The sequence below is a fragment of the Opisthocomus hoazin genome, chromosome 5 (genome assembly GCF_030867145.1).
Source record: "Opisthocomus hoazin isolate bOpiHoa1 chromosome 5, bOpiHoa1.hap1, whole genome shotgun sequence".
In the NCBI taxonomy this organism is placed as follows: domain Eukaryota; kingdom Metazoa; phylum Chordata; class Aves; order Opisthocomiformes; family Opisthocomidae; genus Opisthocomus; species Opisthocomus hoazin.
In genome coordinates, this window is record NC_134418.1 from 58,048,913 (window position 1) to 58,065,097 (window position 16,185).

At 47.8% G+C, this 16,185-nt stretch overlaps 1 protein-coding gene across 9 annotated transcripts in view; it reads right to left on the minus strand.

The window, feature by feature from the left end:
• Positions 1 to 16,185, minus strand: part of LOC142361431 (uncharacterized) — a 98,548-nt gene that overhangs the window by 70,905 nt on the left and 11,458 nt on the right. For all 9 annotated transcript variants that reach the window (XR_012764043.1, XR_012764045.1, XR_012764044.1 and 6 more), the window contains exons 7-14: positions 15,632 to 15,787; positions 13,677 to 13,895; positions 12,843 to 13,023; positions 11,153 to 11,339; positions 8,826 to 9,121; positions 6,424 to 6,927; positions 5,903 to 6,049; positions 9 to 512 (exon numbers count right to left, since the gene is read on the minus strand). Coding sequence is in view for 6 of the 9 variants with exons in the window: in XM_075421413.1 (XP_075277528.1) it covers positions 9 to 512; positions 5,903 to 6,049; positions 6,424 to 6,927; positions 8,826 to 9,121; positions 11,153 to 11,339; positions 12,843 to 13,023; positions 13,677 to 13,895; positions 15,632 to 15,787 (2,194 nt within the window). In the remaining 3 variants the exon portion in view is untranslated. The remainder of the gene's footprint in view (positions 1 to 8; positions 513 to 5,902; positions 6,050 to 6,423; positions 6,928 to 8,825; positions 9,122 to 11,152; positions 11,340 to 12,842; positions 13,024 to 13,676; positions 13,896 to 15,631; positions 15,788 to 16,185) is intronic.

Here is a 16,185-nt window from a genome sequence, read left to right on the forward strand (position 1 = left end):
GTACTCACCACCTCCTCCGTCACCCTGAGCAGACTCTTCATCGCTATCCTCCGCTTCCATCGTGTTGCTTTCCAAAGGCACTAGAAGGCTTTCTTCCCCAGCATCGCTCCTGATACTTGCATTCTTCTCCCCATCTTCCCGTACGGCACTTTCTACCGACCCAGTCTGTTTGAGTTCTCCATTAACTGCAGGACTTTGATGCTGTCTTCGCATTATATTTTCATGAAAAATTCCAGTACCTTCCCCTACTGTTAGATCTTCCGACTCTGCCTTTTCCGCTTCATCTATTCCTTCCTCTTCCAGTGCAAAAGTTTCCTGATTTTCCTCCATTCTCAGCGGTTTATTCTCCCCGTGCTCATTTCGGTATTGTGCACGTGCTGCGTTATCAGATGCCTTTTCAATATCATACTCCTCTTTGCCCATAACACCGTCTTTCTCCATTTCACCATCAGAGTCATCTTCACTGCTGCACGGAGTACCGGCAGAAGAGAGAGAGCGCGCAGATCTCTGATCTACAAATAGCAAACATAATTTTGTTTTAGTATTTGTCACTAAAACATCTGCATTCGTTGGCCACTAGTTCCCTTTGGTACGCACAAAGGAACAGATGCTCCTCTGATATCAACCTCTGAATTACACCATCTGATGACAGCGTGACAAAATTCCAGGAAGTGTAACAGAAGAACATTGCCCACAGGTATCGAAGTGTTAAAATCAAAGCCATTTAACATATTTTTGTCCGACAATGGAAATGAACCAGATTAGCTCCGTCAATCACTTAGAAATACACCTCCAAAAGCACCTCTAAATATGACTCCAGTTTTAGAATAGTTTCTTGCGCTCCATTTGATAAAAGATTGCAAACATAGCAACTGTCCTTTAGTGCACTTCTGTTATCTCAGTGAATACGATAAAGATCTCCAAAATCACGTGCAAACCACTCAAGCTGGACTGGAGATGAAGTTCACTGTCTCGCTGCTCCCTGCTGCCACTCTGCCCTTCCTGCCCTCCAGAGCCAGGCCCGCCTTGCTCTCGGGGCATGCCTGCTGCAGGGGAAAGCAGAAGGTGCGCAGGGCAGCTCAAGCAGCTGCAGACAGTGAAGGAACCAGAAGAAGAGGACAAGCTGGGAAGAGAATTTCCAGAGAGAGAATGGAGGTGGGGGAAGGAGGGCAGGGAGCACAGCAGGTTGCTTCCTCCCACCAGACCACGCATCGCCTGAACACTAGACCAGACTTTAAAAGTAAAAACTCTACATTTTGCAATACAAGAAATCAATACAAGAAATGGCGATTTCAGCGAAGCCACCGAGGCGAAGGGCTCCGCGAAGGCCCCGCGGAGTGGACAACCGCGCCGGGGAACCCTTTCCTAAAGCGGCAGGATCGACAAGTCGAAAGCGCAGGCAGGGAGAAGGCACCTCACCCCCCCCCCCGCACCCCCCCCCCCCAGCAGGCAGGGGTCAGCCGCCAACCAGCGCGCAGCTCTGACGCGGCGGGGGCGGGGTCAGCGGTAACGAGGCGCGGCCCTCCCGAGCACAAGCGCCAACCCTAGGGAGCGCGAGCGGCCGGGAGCGCGGCGCCGCAGTTGGCGCAGGCAGCGCGCGCAGGGAAGGCGGAGCCCTCCCCCAGCCCCCGGGGAAGCTGAGGAAACTCATCTGCAGGAAGGAAGCTCGGCCATGGCACCCCGCCGTCAGCAGGCTGCTGCTTCCCTGCTGGTCAGAAAGGAAGCCTCGGCCCAGACTGAGGTCCCTGGAAAGCACGCGGCTGCCCAGGCCTCTGGCTGCAGCGAGTGCCGCCAGCTAGCGCTGGAGACGGACAGCAGCAAAGGGAATGGCCGCACAAGGTGCGACCAGGTGGACTATCTGCTCTGCCTGGTGGCAGAGCTAAGAGAAGAGGTAGATAGGCTAGGGAGCATCAGGGAGGCCGAGCAGGAGATCGACTGGTGGAGCCGTGCCCTGACAACCCAGGAGTCTACCCAGGAACAACCTGTAAAAAAGGCCCGGGACCAAAGGGCACTAGTAACCTCCCCCCACCAGGCTGCAGGAAGGGACGTAAAGGAAAACAGCGAGTGGAAGCGGGTCCGCAATCGGGGCAGGAGGCCAACCCTTCCCTTGCCCACCACATCTCCACAGGTGCCTCTGCATAATAGGTATGAGGCTCTAGATGTGGAGGACAAGGCGGTGGATGGTGCAGGGGCTGACCCATCCACAGCGGAGGAGGCACAAAGATCAGAAGGACCTCCCTCTCGTATTACTACCAGCTCCACAAGGAGGAAGAGACGAGTCATAGTTGTAGGAGACTCCCAGCTGAGGGGAACAGAGGGTCCGATATGCCAGGCAGACCCTCCTCTCAGGGAAGTCTGTTGCCTCCCGGGAGCACGGGTCAAGGACATTGCTAGGAAACTTCTTAGACTGGTCCGACCCTCAGACTATTATCCTCTGCTGCTCTTCCACGTGGGTGCAGACAAAGTTGCAGTAAGTAGCCCGAGGGTAATTAAAAAAGAATTCAAAGCCCTAGGACGATTAGTAAAGGAATCTGGAGCACAGGTTATCTTTTCATCGCTCCTTCCAGTGGTGGGCAGAGACGTTGAGCGACATAGGCAGACTCAGTCTACTAACACATGGCTCCGTGACTGGTGTCACCGCCACAACTTTGGGTTCTTTGACCACGGGATGACATACACAGCACCAAGCTTGCTGGCATCAAATGGGAGCCAGCTTTCTCAAAGGGGGAAGAGGATCTTTGCCCAGGAGCTGGCGGGGCTCATTGACAGGGCTTTACACTAGAGGGGAAGGGGGAAGGGGAACCTATCAGGCTTGCCAGCGACAGGCTAGGGGAGGATACACAATGGTTAGAGGGACGGGGGGCTAGTAGGAGCCCTCAACCCGTTGCCCAGCAGCATGCGAGGGACACTGCAGCAATGTGGAAGTCTTGCGGAAGGGAGCTGGAGGCACCTGAGGTATCAGGTGCCAACAAGAAAATACCCATGAAACACCTCAAGGGAAAAAAGGGGTGCTCTGCTATGAAGGTAACGAGGCCGACAGCTCAGATGAAATGCCTCTATACAAACGCACGCAGCATGGGAAACAAACAGGAGGAGTTGGAAGCAATCGTGCTGCTGGAAAGCTACGACCTGATTGCCATCACGGAAACTTGGTGGGATGAATCCCACGACTGGAATGTAGCTCTTGATGGCTACAGGCTGTTCACAAGGGACAGGCAAGGAAGGAGGGGCGGGGGCGTTGCCCTTTACATCAAGAAAACACTACAGAGTGAAGAGCTGGCCCTGAAGAATAACCACAAGCAGGTCGAAAGCTTATGGGTAAGAATCGGAGAGAGAGGCAACAAAGGGAACCTAGTGGTTGGTGTCTACTACAGGCCACCAGATCAAGAGGAGCTGACAGACGAAGCGTTCTTCCTCCAACTCCAGGAGGCTTCGCGCTCGCAGGCTCTCGTCCTACTGGGGGACTTCAACCACCCGGACATCTGCTGGAAAAGCAACACGGCAAGCTGTAGGCAATCCAGCAGGTTCCTAGAATGCATTGAGGACAACTTCTTAAGCCAGGTAATAAGCACCCCTACCCGAGGGGATGCGATACTAGACCTGGTGGTCACCAATGCGAGTGAGCTCGTTGGGGATGTCAACATCAGAGGCAGCCTGGGCTGCAGAGACCACGCGCTGGTGGAACTAATGCTACTGAGGGAAACGGGAATAACGAAGAGCATAGTCAGGACCCTAAATGTTAGGAGGGCAAATTTCCAGCTCTTCAAGGAGATAGTCAGAAGGACTCCCTGGGAAACGGTCCTCAGGGACAGGGGAACAGAACAGAGCTGGCAGGTCTTTAAGGATGTATTCCACAGAGCGCAAGAGCTCTCGATCCCCAAGTGTAAGAAGTCAGGCAGAGAAGGGAAGAGACCGGCATGGCCGAGACAAGAAATGCTGGTCAAACTAAGGAAGAAGAGGGAACTGCACAGGCAGTGGAAAACTCTACATTTTGCAATATGAAAAACCATGACTTCATCCAAGACGCATCTTGCACCAGGTTTGTTGCTTATGTTTACCACTAGATTTCTGTCCCTTGTATTTTAAAATTTTTCTTCTTTTATACATGGACTTATATTAATGAGTTATCAATCACTGTCGTATTTTTACAGCACTCACACTGAAAATCCTGCCTCCTGAACCTGGCAGCACTCAGGCCCACTATCAAAATCAGTAACATGTCATCATTTAAGAAACTTCTAATGGAAGTTTTGGTACAAAATGAAATAAAACATCCCAAACTGTCATCCAAACTCAGAGCTAAATATTGCTGTCTCCACAAAAGCACAGTGTCTGGAACTGTCCAGCCGCTAATACTGGACTGAGTCTAACGTAATGGATTTTGCCAGTCCCTGTAACACAGATGCTTTGTTCACTTTGTCTAAAAGAAACCAAATGCTGTGTTGTGCGTGCTATACTCTACGTGTTCACCTGCTTCACCAGCAGAGAGAGGCGTTCATTTACTCTGGCTGCTGCTTAGAAAGTATTCCCTCCTGTAAAGTGAGGTCTTGCCTTGGGCAGGAACGGTAACGGCAACCGGGAAGCTGCTTCAGCGCTGAAGTATTCAAAACAAGGCACCATGCGAACCTGAGAAGTTAACAACTAGGAGATTCCAGGCTTTCCAAAGACCTCCTGCCTGGGAAGCAAACATGTTTCAACTATGATTTGGAGGGACAATTGACACAGAAGTCAGGCTGCACAGGAACCACATGTTCTCCTGCCCTGGTCTATGCATCACAAATACAGGTCCTTGTGAAGATCAACATATGCAGACTACTGGACTTTGAAATAAATGCTATGGACAGTTGTTTGTGGTCAGCTGATGAGACCAAGGCAGAAGCAATCTCGTCTGAGAAAGAATTACTGAGAAATAAGAGAATAACTGACAGACCAGAGATGAGAAGGAACCTCCAGCCTCCTGTATACATCTTCTGGATGAAAGACAACAAACCTTGAAAGGCTACGTTCTTACACTACACAGAGGAAGAAGATCTACAGGCTCCTAGCTGACCAGAAAAAAAAACTTACAACACCCTGGATTAATGTGCCAAAGTCCAAGACAGTGCGCAACTAGCAATTTAAAAACAATATATATGACCTGTCCCTGCCAGCTTAGACTCTTAGAGGACAGAAGAAAGAAATGTAAGAGCAACAGTGCAGACTGAAGCTGGTTTTAACCTATGGTTTTCTTCTCTTCTCAGACTCGTCGCTACTGCGGAGTAGAATCTTAACATTTACTTTCACTACAGCTCATGGCTGCAGCAGGATGGCTGGCCTTAACACCCCCTGTTTAACACGCAAGGCTCTTCTGTCGGGCAGATCAAGTCTCCAGCGATAAACTGCTAAGGTTGCAAGGACCAGAAACATTCGTGGAGGGAACCAAGATCAAGCTGCAATTTCCTCACTGCCAGTTACGCCAACTGCGAACAGAGAGATGAGTTTGGGAGACAAAGAGGGTACAGCACGGAGACCAGGTCTGCAGTTCGGCTGCAGTTCGGTCCCAGTCCGTCAGTCGCAGCCTGCCCGTCTTGACAATGCCTTTCCCAAGGAGGCCCCACGCTGCCTGGAAGCAAAGGGAAACTCACTGGAGTCCTGCTTTCCACAGCTGTTTTCTTGACTGGCAGCCAGTTTTTTCATGGCCTGGATTCTTTACCCGACACCATTCCAAGTGCCAAAAAGTGTTAATTAGACATGACCACAGAATTCAGCCAGTCATCACCCGATTTTATACATTAGGAAAGAAAAGAGCACAAGGAGAGGGTCTGATAGCCTAGAAAGAAAAGGGAAAGGGCAAACACTTCTATAACAAGACCTCAGATGAAGAAGATCTAATCCATGTCCCCGGATCGACGGCCAACCTCACCTTCATTGGCATCACGCTCTGTACTTGTTATGTTCTCTTCTTCCTCACCCACGCAGGAATCAATAGGTTCAGGTTCGGAATTCACATGACGATCATCTCCATCTGCCTTTGCTGTTTCCTTCTGGACTGGTTTGCAATCTTCAAAAACTGTCACAAAGTTACAAAAGAGGAGGTAAGAAAGAGAACCATTAAAAAGCAAAAGGGGTGTAGAAGTCATCCAGCTGTCTCAGCTTGGTTTAAAGTCTGAAATGTCAGGGCAGACCCAAATGGAGCCATGTAAAAAGGCTTCATGTAAAAAAGACTGGCCAAAGCCTTAGACTGGAAACACCAGAAAACAAACAATAAACCCAGGTTGCATTCTGGGCGGTTATTTAGCTCACAGCAGTACACGGTATTCTTGTAGCTTGAAAATAGTCCAGCAGCTGCATTCCCTGTGCTAGACCATGACTTAGCATAAAGGCAAACACAGCAACACCTGCATGCGCTAGTCACTCACAGCTGTGCAGACGGACTGTACTCACCACCTCCTCCGTCACCCTGAGCAGACTCTTCATCGCTATCCTCCGCTTCCATCGTGTTGCTTTCCAAAGGCACTAGAAGGCTTTCTTCCCCAGCATCGCTCCTGATACTTGCATTCTTCTCCCCATCTTCCCGTACGGCACTTTCTACCGACCCAGTCTGTTTGAGTTCTCCATTAACTGCAGGACTTTGATGCTGTCTTCGCATTATATTTTCATGAAAAATTCCAGTACCTTCCCCTACTGTTAGATCTTCCGACTCTGCCTTTTCCGCTTCATCTATTCCTTCCTCTTCCAGTGCAAAAGTTTCCTGATTTTCCTCCATTCTCAGCGGTTTATTCTCCCCGTGCTCATTTCGGTATTGTGCACGTGCTGCGTTATCAGATGCCTTTTCAATATCATACTCCTCTTTGCCCATAACACCGTCTTTCTCCATTTCACCATCAGAGTCATCTTCACTGCTGCACGGAGTACCGGCAGAAGAGAGAGAGCGCGCAGACCTCTGATCTACAAATAGCAAACATAATTTTGTTTTAGTATTTGTCACTAAAACATCTGCATTCGTTGGCCACTAGTTCCCTTTGGTACGCACAAAGGAACAGATGCTCCTCTGATATCAACCTCTGAATTACACCATCTGATGACAGCGTGACAAAATTCCAGGAAGTGTAACAGAAGAACATTGCCCACAGGTATCGAAGTGTTAAAATCAAAGCCATTTAACATATTTTTGTCCGACAATGGAAATGAACCAGATTAGCTCCGTCAATCACTTAGAAATACACCTCCAAAAGCACCTCTAAATATGACTCCAGTTTTAGAATAGTTTCTTGCGCTCCATTTGATAAAAGATTGCAAACATAGCAACTGTCCTTTAGTGCACTTCTGTTATCTCAGTGAATACGATAAAGATCTCCAAAATCACGTGCAAACCACTCAAGCTGGACTGGAGATGAAGTTCACTGTCTCGCTGCTCCCTGCTGCCACTCTGCCCTTCCTGCCCTCCAGAGCCAGGCCCGCCTTGCTCTCGGGGCATGCCTGCTGCAGGGGAAAGCAGAAGGTGCGCAGGGCAGCTCAAGCAGCTGCAGACAGTGAAGGAACCAGAAGAAGAGGACAAGCTGGGAAGAGAATTTCCAGAGAGAGAATGGAGGTGGGGGAAGGAGGGCAGGGAGCACAGCAGGTTGCTTCCTCCCACCAGACCACGCATCGCCTGAACACTAGACCAGACTTTAAAAGTAAAAACTCTACATTTTGCAATACAAGAAATCAATACAAGAAATGGCGATTTCAGCGAAGCCACCGAGGCGAAGGGCTCCGCGAAGGCCCCGCGGAGTGGACAACCGCGCCGGGGAACCCTTTCCTAAAGCGGCAGGATCGACAAGTCGAAAGCGCAGGCAGGGAGAAGGCACCTCACCACCCCCCCCCACACCCCCCCCCCCCCCCCCCCCCCCCAGCAGGCAGGGGTCAGCCGCCAACGAGCGCGCAGCTCTGACGCGGCGGGGGCGGGGTCAGCGGTAACGAGGCGCGGCCCTCCCGAGCACAAGCGCCAACCCTAGGGAGCGCGAGCGGCCGGGAGCGCGGCGCCGCAGTTGGCGCAGGCAGCGCGCGCAGGGAAGGCTGATATCAACCTCAAGAAATGCTGGTCAAACTAAGGAAGAAGAGGGAATTGCACAGGCAGTGGAAGCAGGGACTGGCTTCCTGGGGAGAGTATAGGGAAGCTGCCCGGTTGTGTAGGGATGGGGTCAGGTGGATAAAGCATTGCCCTCCCACTGGCACCAGACAGGAGAAAAGACCAAGACAGCGCATCTGGCGCTAAACCTTGCTGATGTTTTGGTGCTGTGTGCTCTTCCCACCATCCCTGGGTCAGCCTCCCCCTACACAGTTCGTGTGTCCGTCCGTGTCCCCGTCCCCCCCATCTCGCATCAGGCAGCAGCAGCAGGCTCCTCCACCTCCTGCCTCCACGGCCACCGACTTCTCTCCATTGACCATACACCAATGTTCTGTCTCCCTTACAAGCTCACCTCAGATTGTCTCCCTACCCACACCCAGTCCCATTTCTTCCTTCTGCTCTGCTTGTCCTCTACCCACTGCCATTCTCCTTCGCTGCTGTCCCTTCACTGTCTCCCACTTTCCTCCTTCTTTACTACCTACCTCAGGCTCCTGTTTCAGCCTCTCAGACTTTCCTTACTCACTTTCTTGGCTCTTGCAAGACCCTCTCATCCCGTTGCTCGGCTGACAGGATACCTACTAATTTTATTGCCCAGACACAGGTATCACATTTCTCACACAGGATGTGTCCTAAGAGAGGATGCTCCAGGCAAAGTTGGAAGCCCATAATCCCATACCTTCGCCAGTATCATCCTCTCCCATTTTTCACCCCATGCTTGTGTTTTGGAATACTGTACCATTTTTACGAGTGTCTTCCTGTCTATCTTCACTTGCATGATCAGATATTTTTTTCCTTTCTTCTTTTCTGTACTCCTGTCCAGTCTCCATTTTGTCCTCAATAGTTTCCACACTAGCTTCATGACCTGGTAAGATGACTAACGTTGAATCTTTGCGTGATTTCCGCTCAGCACTGTTTTTAGTTGGCTTTCTGCGCACTCCATCTCTCCAGGAACCCACATGCTTTTCCTCATGGTCCTCCATCTTTCTCTTGGGAGGGGATGGCTTTTTGTCTAGACCCATTGCAATAATGCACCTATAAAAAAACAAGGAGAATTGGAAAGTATCATGTTTTTCTTCCTGTGAACAATGCAAATGCAGCAGACACAGTGAGCTACTTAAGCTCATTATCAGCTGCAAAACTAGGTACCTATCTGCCTCCCTACTGCCACTCAGACAACAGAATTACTGATAAAGGCTTACTTGAAGACTTACTTATTCCTGATCAACACTAGCTGCAGACATGAAGAGCCACCCTACACCACCTACGAGTGTTAGGACACTGTTCTGTATGTAGTACGTTGATTCAAACCTGCAAGCACAGGACGAAACTGCAGCTTTCACTTTAGCTAATCACAGTCTTACTGGAAAATCGTATTTTCTTCACCAATAACTATGTCTTAAACACTCTTCCTCCACCAAAACTGCCTTTTTTAATGTAAGGCTTGATTGCAATTCCCCTCACATTCCAGCTGTTTACAAACTACTGTGAAATATGCTACAGTCATTCCGTCTAGAAATCCTCTAGTTTTGTGGGCATAAAATGTAAATGTGACAATTTCTGAAAAGAGTCCTGCCTTGTAATTATTTTTTCGTGGTACTTTTCTCAGGGACCTTTGAGATACTGAAGCACCTCTGCTGTCCAGAAATGCTGTACCTAGGCCAGCAGAAAACTCTCTGTGCAAGGATCACAGCATTGGTGCACAAATCACTGCAGCATCACCTTTTCGTGGACCAAAGCCTTAACCCAACAGGGAAAATCAATTGGGATCTTTACTGAGAATCAGAGTGGGTATTTAATGTGTGGACGTGGTGTCATACTCAAAACAGGAAACAAATACAACTGCATTTGACTTAAAGGAGACGTGAAAATAGTTGTCATTTATGCGGAGAATATGGTTAATGGAGATGTTGTTTACTCAGCAGATAAGGTTGGCTGGACTGACAAGAGACAGGAAAACAGAGATATCCCTAAGAGGGAAGGTGGACAGAAGGTGGGGGCAACTCAGGAAGGAATTAACCACTTTCTGGAGACTATGTTAATTCAGAAAATTCACTTCAAATCTTTCTAGAAATCACACAAAAGCTGAGATTTGGGCATTTCCTAAACTCTATAGCTGCTATATCCATTCGGAATTCAGATGGTTATCACTACTTTGAACATACTAAGCAATACATTTACATAAATAATATTCAATGTTAGACTGGAGTAGAAAAAATATGGCACAATAAAGTAGAAATTTTTTTCTTAGAATTCAGTCCTTATTTAAAAAATAGAGTATAGCTCTGTGGAGGTTCACTTCTTCCAGCTGCTTGCTGCTCTTTTAAAAATTACTTACGAAAAGAACAAAAAAAGTTTTAAAATTATCTGTGCGTGCAGAAGTTTACTTGTCTGGCATGACTTAACAATCACATAAAAGGAAGACTTCATTAAAATCAAAGCTTCTTAGCAAAGCCACAGCAGTTGCTCATAGCATTGACTTTTGCCCAAAACCAAGAATCTTCTGCACAGATTTGTCGTCTGAAACATGGCTAACATTCAGTACTGTCTTATTCTGCAGCCAGGGGTATTACAGCAGAATCCCACCTTACAGGTAGAGTTATTTAAAAATCAATTATCTTGTTCTCACAATCACAAAGAAAACCCCAAAACCCACAGTAAACTCAGCAGCACTCTTGATATTTATTTCACTATCACTTCCACCAGAAACGTGCAAGCGGCACACGTATACCACCCCACACCTATTCCTCCACACTCGACTGCTGACAAAGTGCTGACTGCCTCCTGACAAGCCGACAGACCCAGGGCAAACACTGTCCATTGCCGCGCGCACTCAACAGAGTGACTGGAGAGGCAGCATGAAAGCAGCTGGCTTTGATGGCACCCTCGGATGCGGGACCTTGAGGGATAAGCTCAGTTCTGCACATGTCAAGGGGCGCTGGGAAACAGACCGGGTTCTACAGAGCTGTGGGGTGCCAGAAAGGCTAAAAAAGAGGAAACAAGGGATGAACTCTGTAACAACTGGTCTGCCAAGTCCTCATGAGCAACATGTACTCATCTCCATACCTGTAGCAAGGAGATGCTCCCTCCGCACTGAGAAACGCAAAGTATTCATGTCTGTCTTCCAGCCTGGAAAGCTTCTGATGTTTGTACTCACAGCAACAGCTGAACCTATCCACTTGCATCCCATTGAGAAAAAAGATGAGGCAGAATGGGAAACCGTGGGGCCGCTTTGAGGTGAACTGAAAGGTCTCTGTAGTGGCAGAAAGGAAAGGGTTCAAAGAAAAAGGTTATGCTTTACTGTCTGCCTACTGCAATTGCCATATCTCATCTGCATCACCACCAAAGCACCCAGCCCTCTCAGGTCAGGTACTCTGGTTCTCGGTTAGTTGGTAAAACCCCAACTCCTCCCCACACAACAGCCTTGTCTCTTTGTGACCCAGGAGTACCAAGCTGGACAGCCCTGTGACAAGCGAATACATCGTCAGTTTGTCTGCTCACTGCTACAGCAGAACAGAAGCCAGAGCCCCTTGTCTCAAAAGAATTAAGGCTGCCACTTGCCTTACAAGGGCGTACACTACGCACAGAAGGTTTAGGATTCCTGGCACGCGTCTGCATGGTGCAGTGCAGTGGTACATTAGAGCTCCCGCAGTGTAAGGCACGCGTTCCCCAGAGCAGCCCCTCGCAGAGCGCAGCCAGGCTCCAGATCAGTCCAGCTGCAATACGCGTGGCTCTGCGCCCGCAGTCATATGGCCGTACTGGTAGAACACCGAGCAGCTGGACGATGCTGCTTCGGGAGCCGTTTCAGACTGCTCTGCAAGGGCACTGCTCGGCATCCAGGCCGTAAGAGCACGGGGGCTGCTGGGGAGCACTGGGTTGTACTCCCTGCACCCACCAGCGCAGTGGCGTCCCTCCACCCGCCGCACCCTCCCAGCGCAGAGCGCACACACGCCGGCAGGGAGGCAGCCACGCTGCACTCCAGCAGCTTCCCCAGTAAGCGCGAATGGGGCTCGGGACATGAGGATCACACACAAGGGACACCGTCCGCACGGCTGGGACACAGCTGCAACCAACGCCCCAGCCAGTGCTGCGGGCACGCCGCAGCGCACGCGGAACCCCAGGGGACAGGCTGAGGGCCAGGGACCTCTGCACCATCTCCCCACATCCAGGGAACACGTAAGTACAGACACAGCGGGGCCTGTGAGCTGGAATGAGGGGTACAACCTGTGGAACCACTCTTCCTCGTAAGTGAAAATCTCCCAGCCTTTGCCTCTTCCCAATTTCCCAGAACACAGTTCACCTTTTACTGGTGTGATGGAATCACACTCACGTAAAAAGGTGGGAATTGGGCTCCCACTATGTACTTTTCCTTCTGGAATAATAAGCAACATGCACTGATGTATTATAGCAAGTCAGAAACAGGTAACCCCTATTTAAGGACAGTTTACTGCTACAACTACTTTATTAACCATACATCTCTATACAAAATTAATCTAAGCTACAGTATTTTGTTAAATTATTTCTCTAAATTCCTTCTACCATGATTTGCAAAAGTAATTGTAACCTTGTTTTCAATAATGAAACAGTAGATCCATATTTAGTGTGGAGGCAGATGGTATAAAAATCCCTGATGCATATTTCTTGACTGAGCTCAGCTGAATTCATTTTGATAATACATCAACATTTTAGGAAAAAAAAAAAAAAAAAAAGAGATGTTGCCAGAATCCGTATGAACTCTTTGACTCTTTATCCTTACCTCCTTCCAATAGCTTGCCTCTGTAGACACAAAGGTTTTCTCCTCCACCCTGCCGCTGATAGACTTTGATTTCATCCCTGTAATCAGTGTCACCGTGAGATAAACGCCCACATTTTCTTAGGAAGACCATGGTAACAAGTGCATTGCTGTGTAACAAGGGCTTAGGTAATTCTTCAGAATTCTGCAGCAGGAAATACACAAAAAACACATTCAGCTTCCAGCTCTAACAAAAGGTGAACTCAAAGATCATAGATGTGCGGCATACACTTGAGGCTTCCAGTCTTATAAGACAGGCCTTGAACTGCTTAAATTGGAAAGTGTTTTGTAACATGCAGAAGGGCAGGGAAATATTTCAAACTGAAAATCCACCGCATTGAATTGCCCAGAATTGCAGGGACCAGGTTTAATGACCCATATTGTCCCTCCCCATCCTGGGTTCCTACAGTTTCCTTTACAGCAGTCAAAACCGGCTGGAGATATGGTGTAACAGCTAAAGCTTCTGTACACTCAAGGCATTTCACATGCCCCTCTGAAGTTCTGGCACTAGATATGATCAGAGACAGGATCAGGCTGGCTAAAATGGAAGGCTTAAAGTAAGAGTTCCTATGGGTATTTTGTTCAAACACCCTTTTTTCCCCAGCTGATGAAAACCACCAAATGTTTCAGTATATGGAGAGATAGGTGGCAGTTATATATTTTAATACTTATAAATTCTCTTTCAAACATTCAGTGACGTTATGCAAACTAGGTACACAAATCTTTCACTATTAGGCAAATACACCAACGAGCAGGCTAATACGCCTATACATAAACAGAGAAGCAGAGATAACTTGCCTTCCTTAAAATTTGCTCTGTGTCGTTTGGTACAGTCATGGGACGTAATCGTCTGCCTCTGTGCATCCCACTTCTCACTGCATTTACGCTCTTGTCTCCTCCTTGCCGGGGGGGAGGTGGCACTGGTATCATAGAGCTGTTAACGATGGGGATTTGGTATGGGGATATACCAGTCGCATGTTTCACTGAATCCTTAAGTCTTAACCCACTCTTCTTCCCCTGCAAAAACATATTAAGCAAGTTAAGTAGGTTATGCAACAATAGCTACCAAGCATATTGAACTAACGATGGTCTGACTACTCTTTATGTTTAGTAACACACATGCTTCTAGAACAATTCCTTATCTTGGTGCTTGCAATTATGTTCATTAAAACGTTTCTGTGCTAAAACCCTTTCTTTTAATTTGCAAAGCAACAGGCAGATTGTTTGACAATGTCACCCTCCTAGATACATACAACACTGTAAACCATGTACTACTCGTAACCATGCAGAGTTCTGATCACAAGCAGACGGAACACTGCACAACCCCACAGCACTGCTGCGTTCTCTCAGCTGGCAAGCAAATTCCAAAGCAGCCAGAATCTTCCAACAGTCACATCATTTGACATCAATTATACAAGATGTGGTTCAAAATCTGGGGAAGAGAAGGCTCCGGGTAGACTTTACAGCAGCCTTCCAGTATCTGATGTGGCCTACAATAAATCCAGAGAGGGACTTTTTACAAGGGTGTATACCGATAGGACAAGGGGCAATAGCTTTAAACTTAAAGAGGGAACATTTAGATTAGACGTAAGGAGGAAATTCTTCACTCTGAGCGTGGTGAGGCCCTGGCTCAGGTTGCCCAAAGAAGCTGTGGCTTCCTCCTCCCTGGCAAGGTTCAAGGCCAGGTTGGACAGGGCTTGGAGCACCCTGGGCTGGTGGAAGGTATCCCTGCCCATGGAAGGGAGGTGGTGGAAGTGGATGGTCTTTAAGGTCCTTTCCAATCCAAACCATTCTATGATTCTAGGAAAATGCTTCTTTCCCATTTGTAGTGGAGGTTTAGTCCTTGTTCAGAATGACAGACAAATAGAGGACCAGGGCCCTGAAAAGCAAGACATGTCTAGAGAATAAATTCTGCAAGCGTTGCATGCTCTGGACCTGAGCTCTGCATCATGTCGTCATAATTTATGCCGGATTTAGCTGTTTTGTCAGTAGTGAGCATTAAAGTAACCATTTAAATCACGCATAATTTGAATAGACATAGATAGTGCCAGCAAATTCTTGGACAAAGGATCGTGACAATGACAACACAGAGCAAAGACACAACAGAAGAGAGCTATTCATATGGTGTCTGCCAGTCAGCGGTAGCAGGTCACAGTCCCATTCCAAAATCCGCCAGTCCCATGGAACTCTTAACATAAAGCCAATTACTTAATGTTTTTTCTAGAAGAGAAGACAAGTCCAAATTGCACCTGCAAGTAACTGCGTACATATCAGATCATGTATGGCTACTCCAAAAAGTTCTCATTCTCTGAACCCACCAGTGTGACTTAGTAGGAGGAATGGTAAAAAAAAGAAAGAAGTTTTGTTGCTACTTTGCAGCTGTATACAAAGATGAAAACTTGTAAGACTGTGTGAATAGATGCCTGAGTTATTGGTGTTAACCAGGTGGTTGCCTCCCTCTCTACATAACAGAAAATCTATGTAGAGTGAAAAAATTTTGCATGCAGAGAGATTTTATAGTATAAGATAAGTCACCACATTTTTCTGGCTGTGATCAAGAACTGGGCATTAGACCAGTAAGACAATGTCTTGAAATTTAAGGGGAAGTGAAAAAGGAGAGTTTAAACAAAAGCTGACAACCATTTGGAAGGCATATTGCCTGCAGTATGCAGTTGTGGGAGCTACAGTACTAAAGCAGTATTACAAAGCTGTCCCTAAAATTATATTATTTTTAGAATGAAATAGGGCCTCACCCCACTGGGAAACCGCTGCTCATGTTCAAGTGTGTGGCACTTTTGTTTAGAGCTAGAAGTCTTTGGTGCAGACTCTACTGCAGCACAGCTGCGAAGTCGTAGGAGTCGAAGTGGGTGTTGCATGGTTCCTGGAGCTGTATTTTGTTGCCAGGAAGTCTAGAAAAGGAAAAAGAAAACAGCTACAGAATCTCGGTGCATAGTTTCCAGTGCAGAACAGAAACATAAAGAAAAAAAAATATAGCACCGATTGAGATGTTTGGAAGTGATCAGTGATTCTCAGGTACCTTCAGGAAATGAAATTTTCTAGTCTGCCTCCAAAGCATCAGACCTCTTTTAGGCATCTCTAATTACGCATCCAAAAACAACTCTTGGTCATAACTATAGGTTTTGCTGCTGTCTCTTCACAGTGCAGCCTTGAAGCAAACATAATGAACTCACAGAAACTGTAGCAGTGTGCTATGTTTTGGTGACTTCAGCATGTGGACACGGAGAGAATGCACGACAAAAGCATGCCTATTTTTGTTCAATACTCAGCATTTCTCCAACTTTTTAAT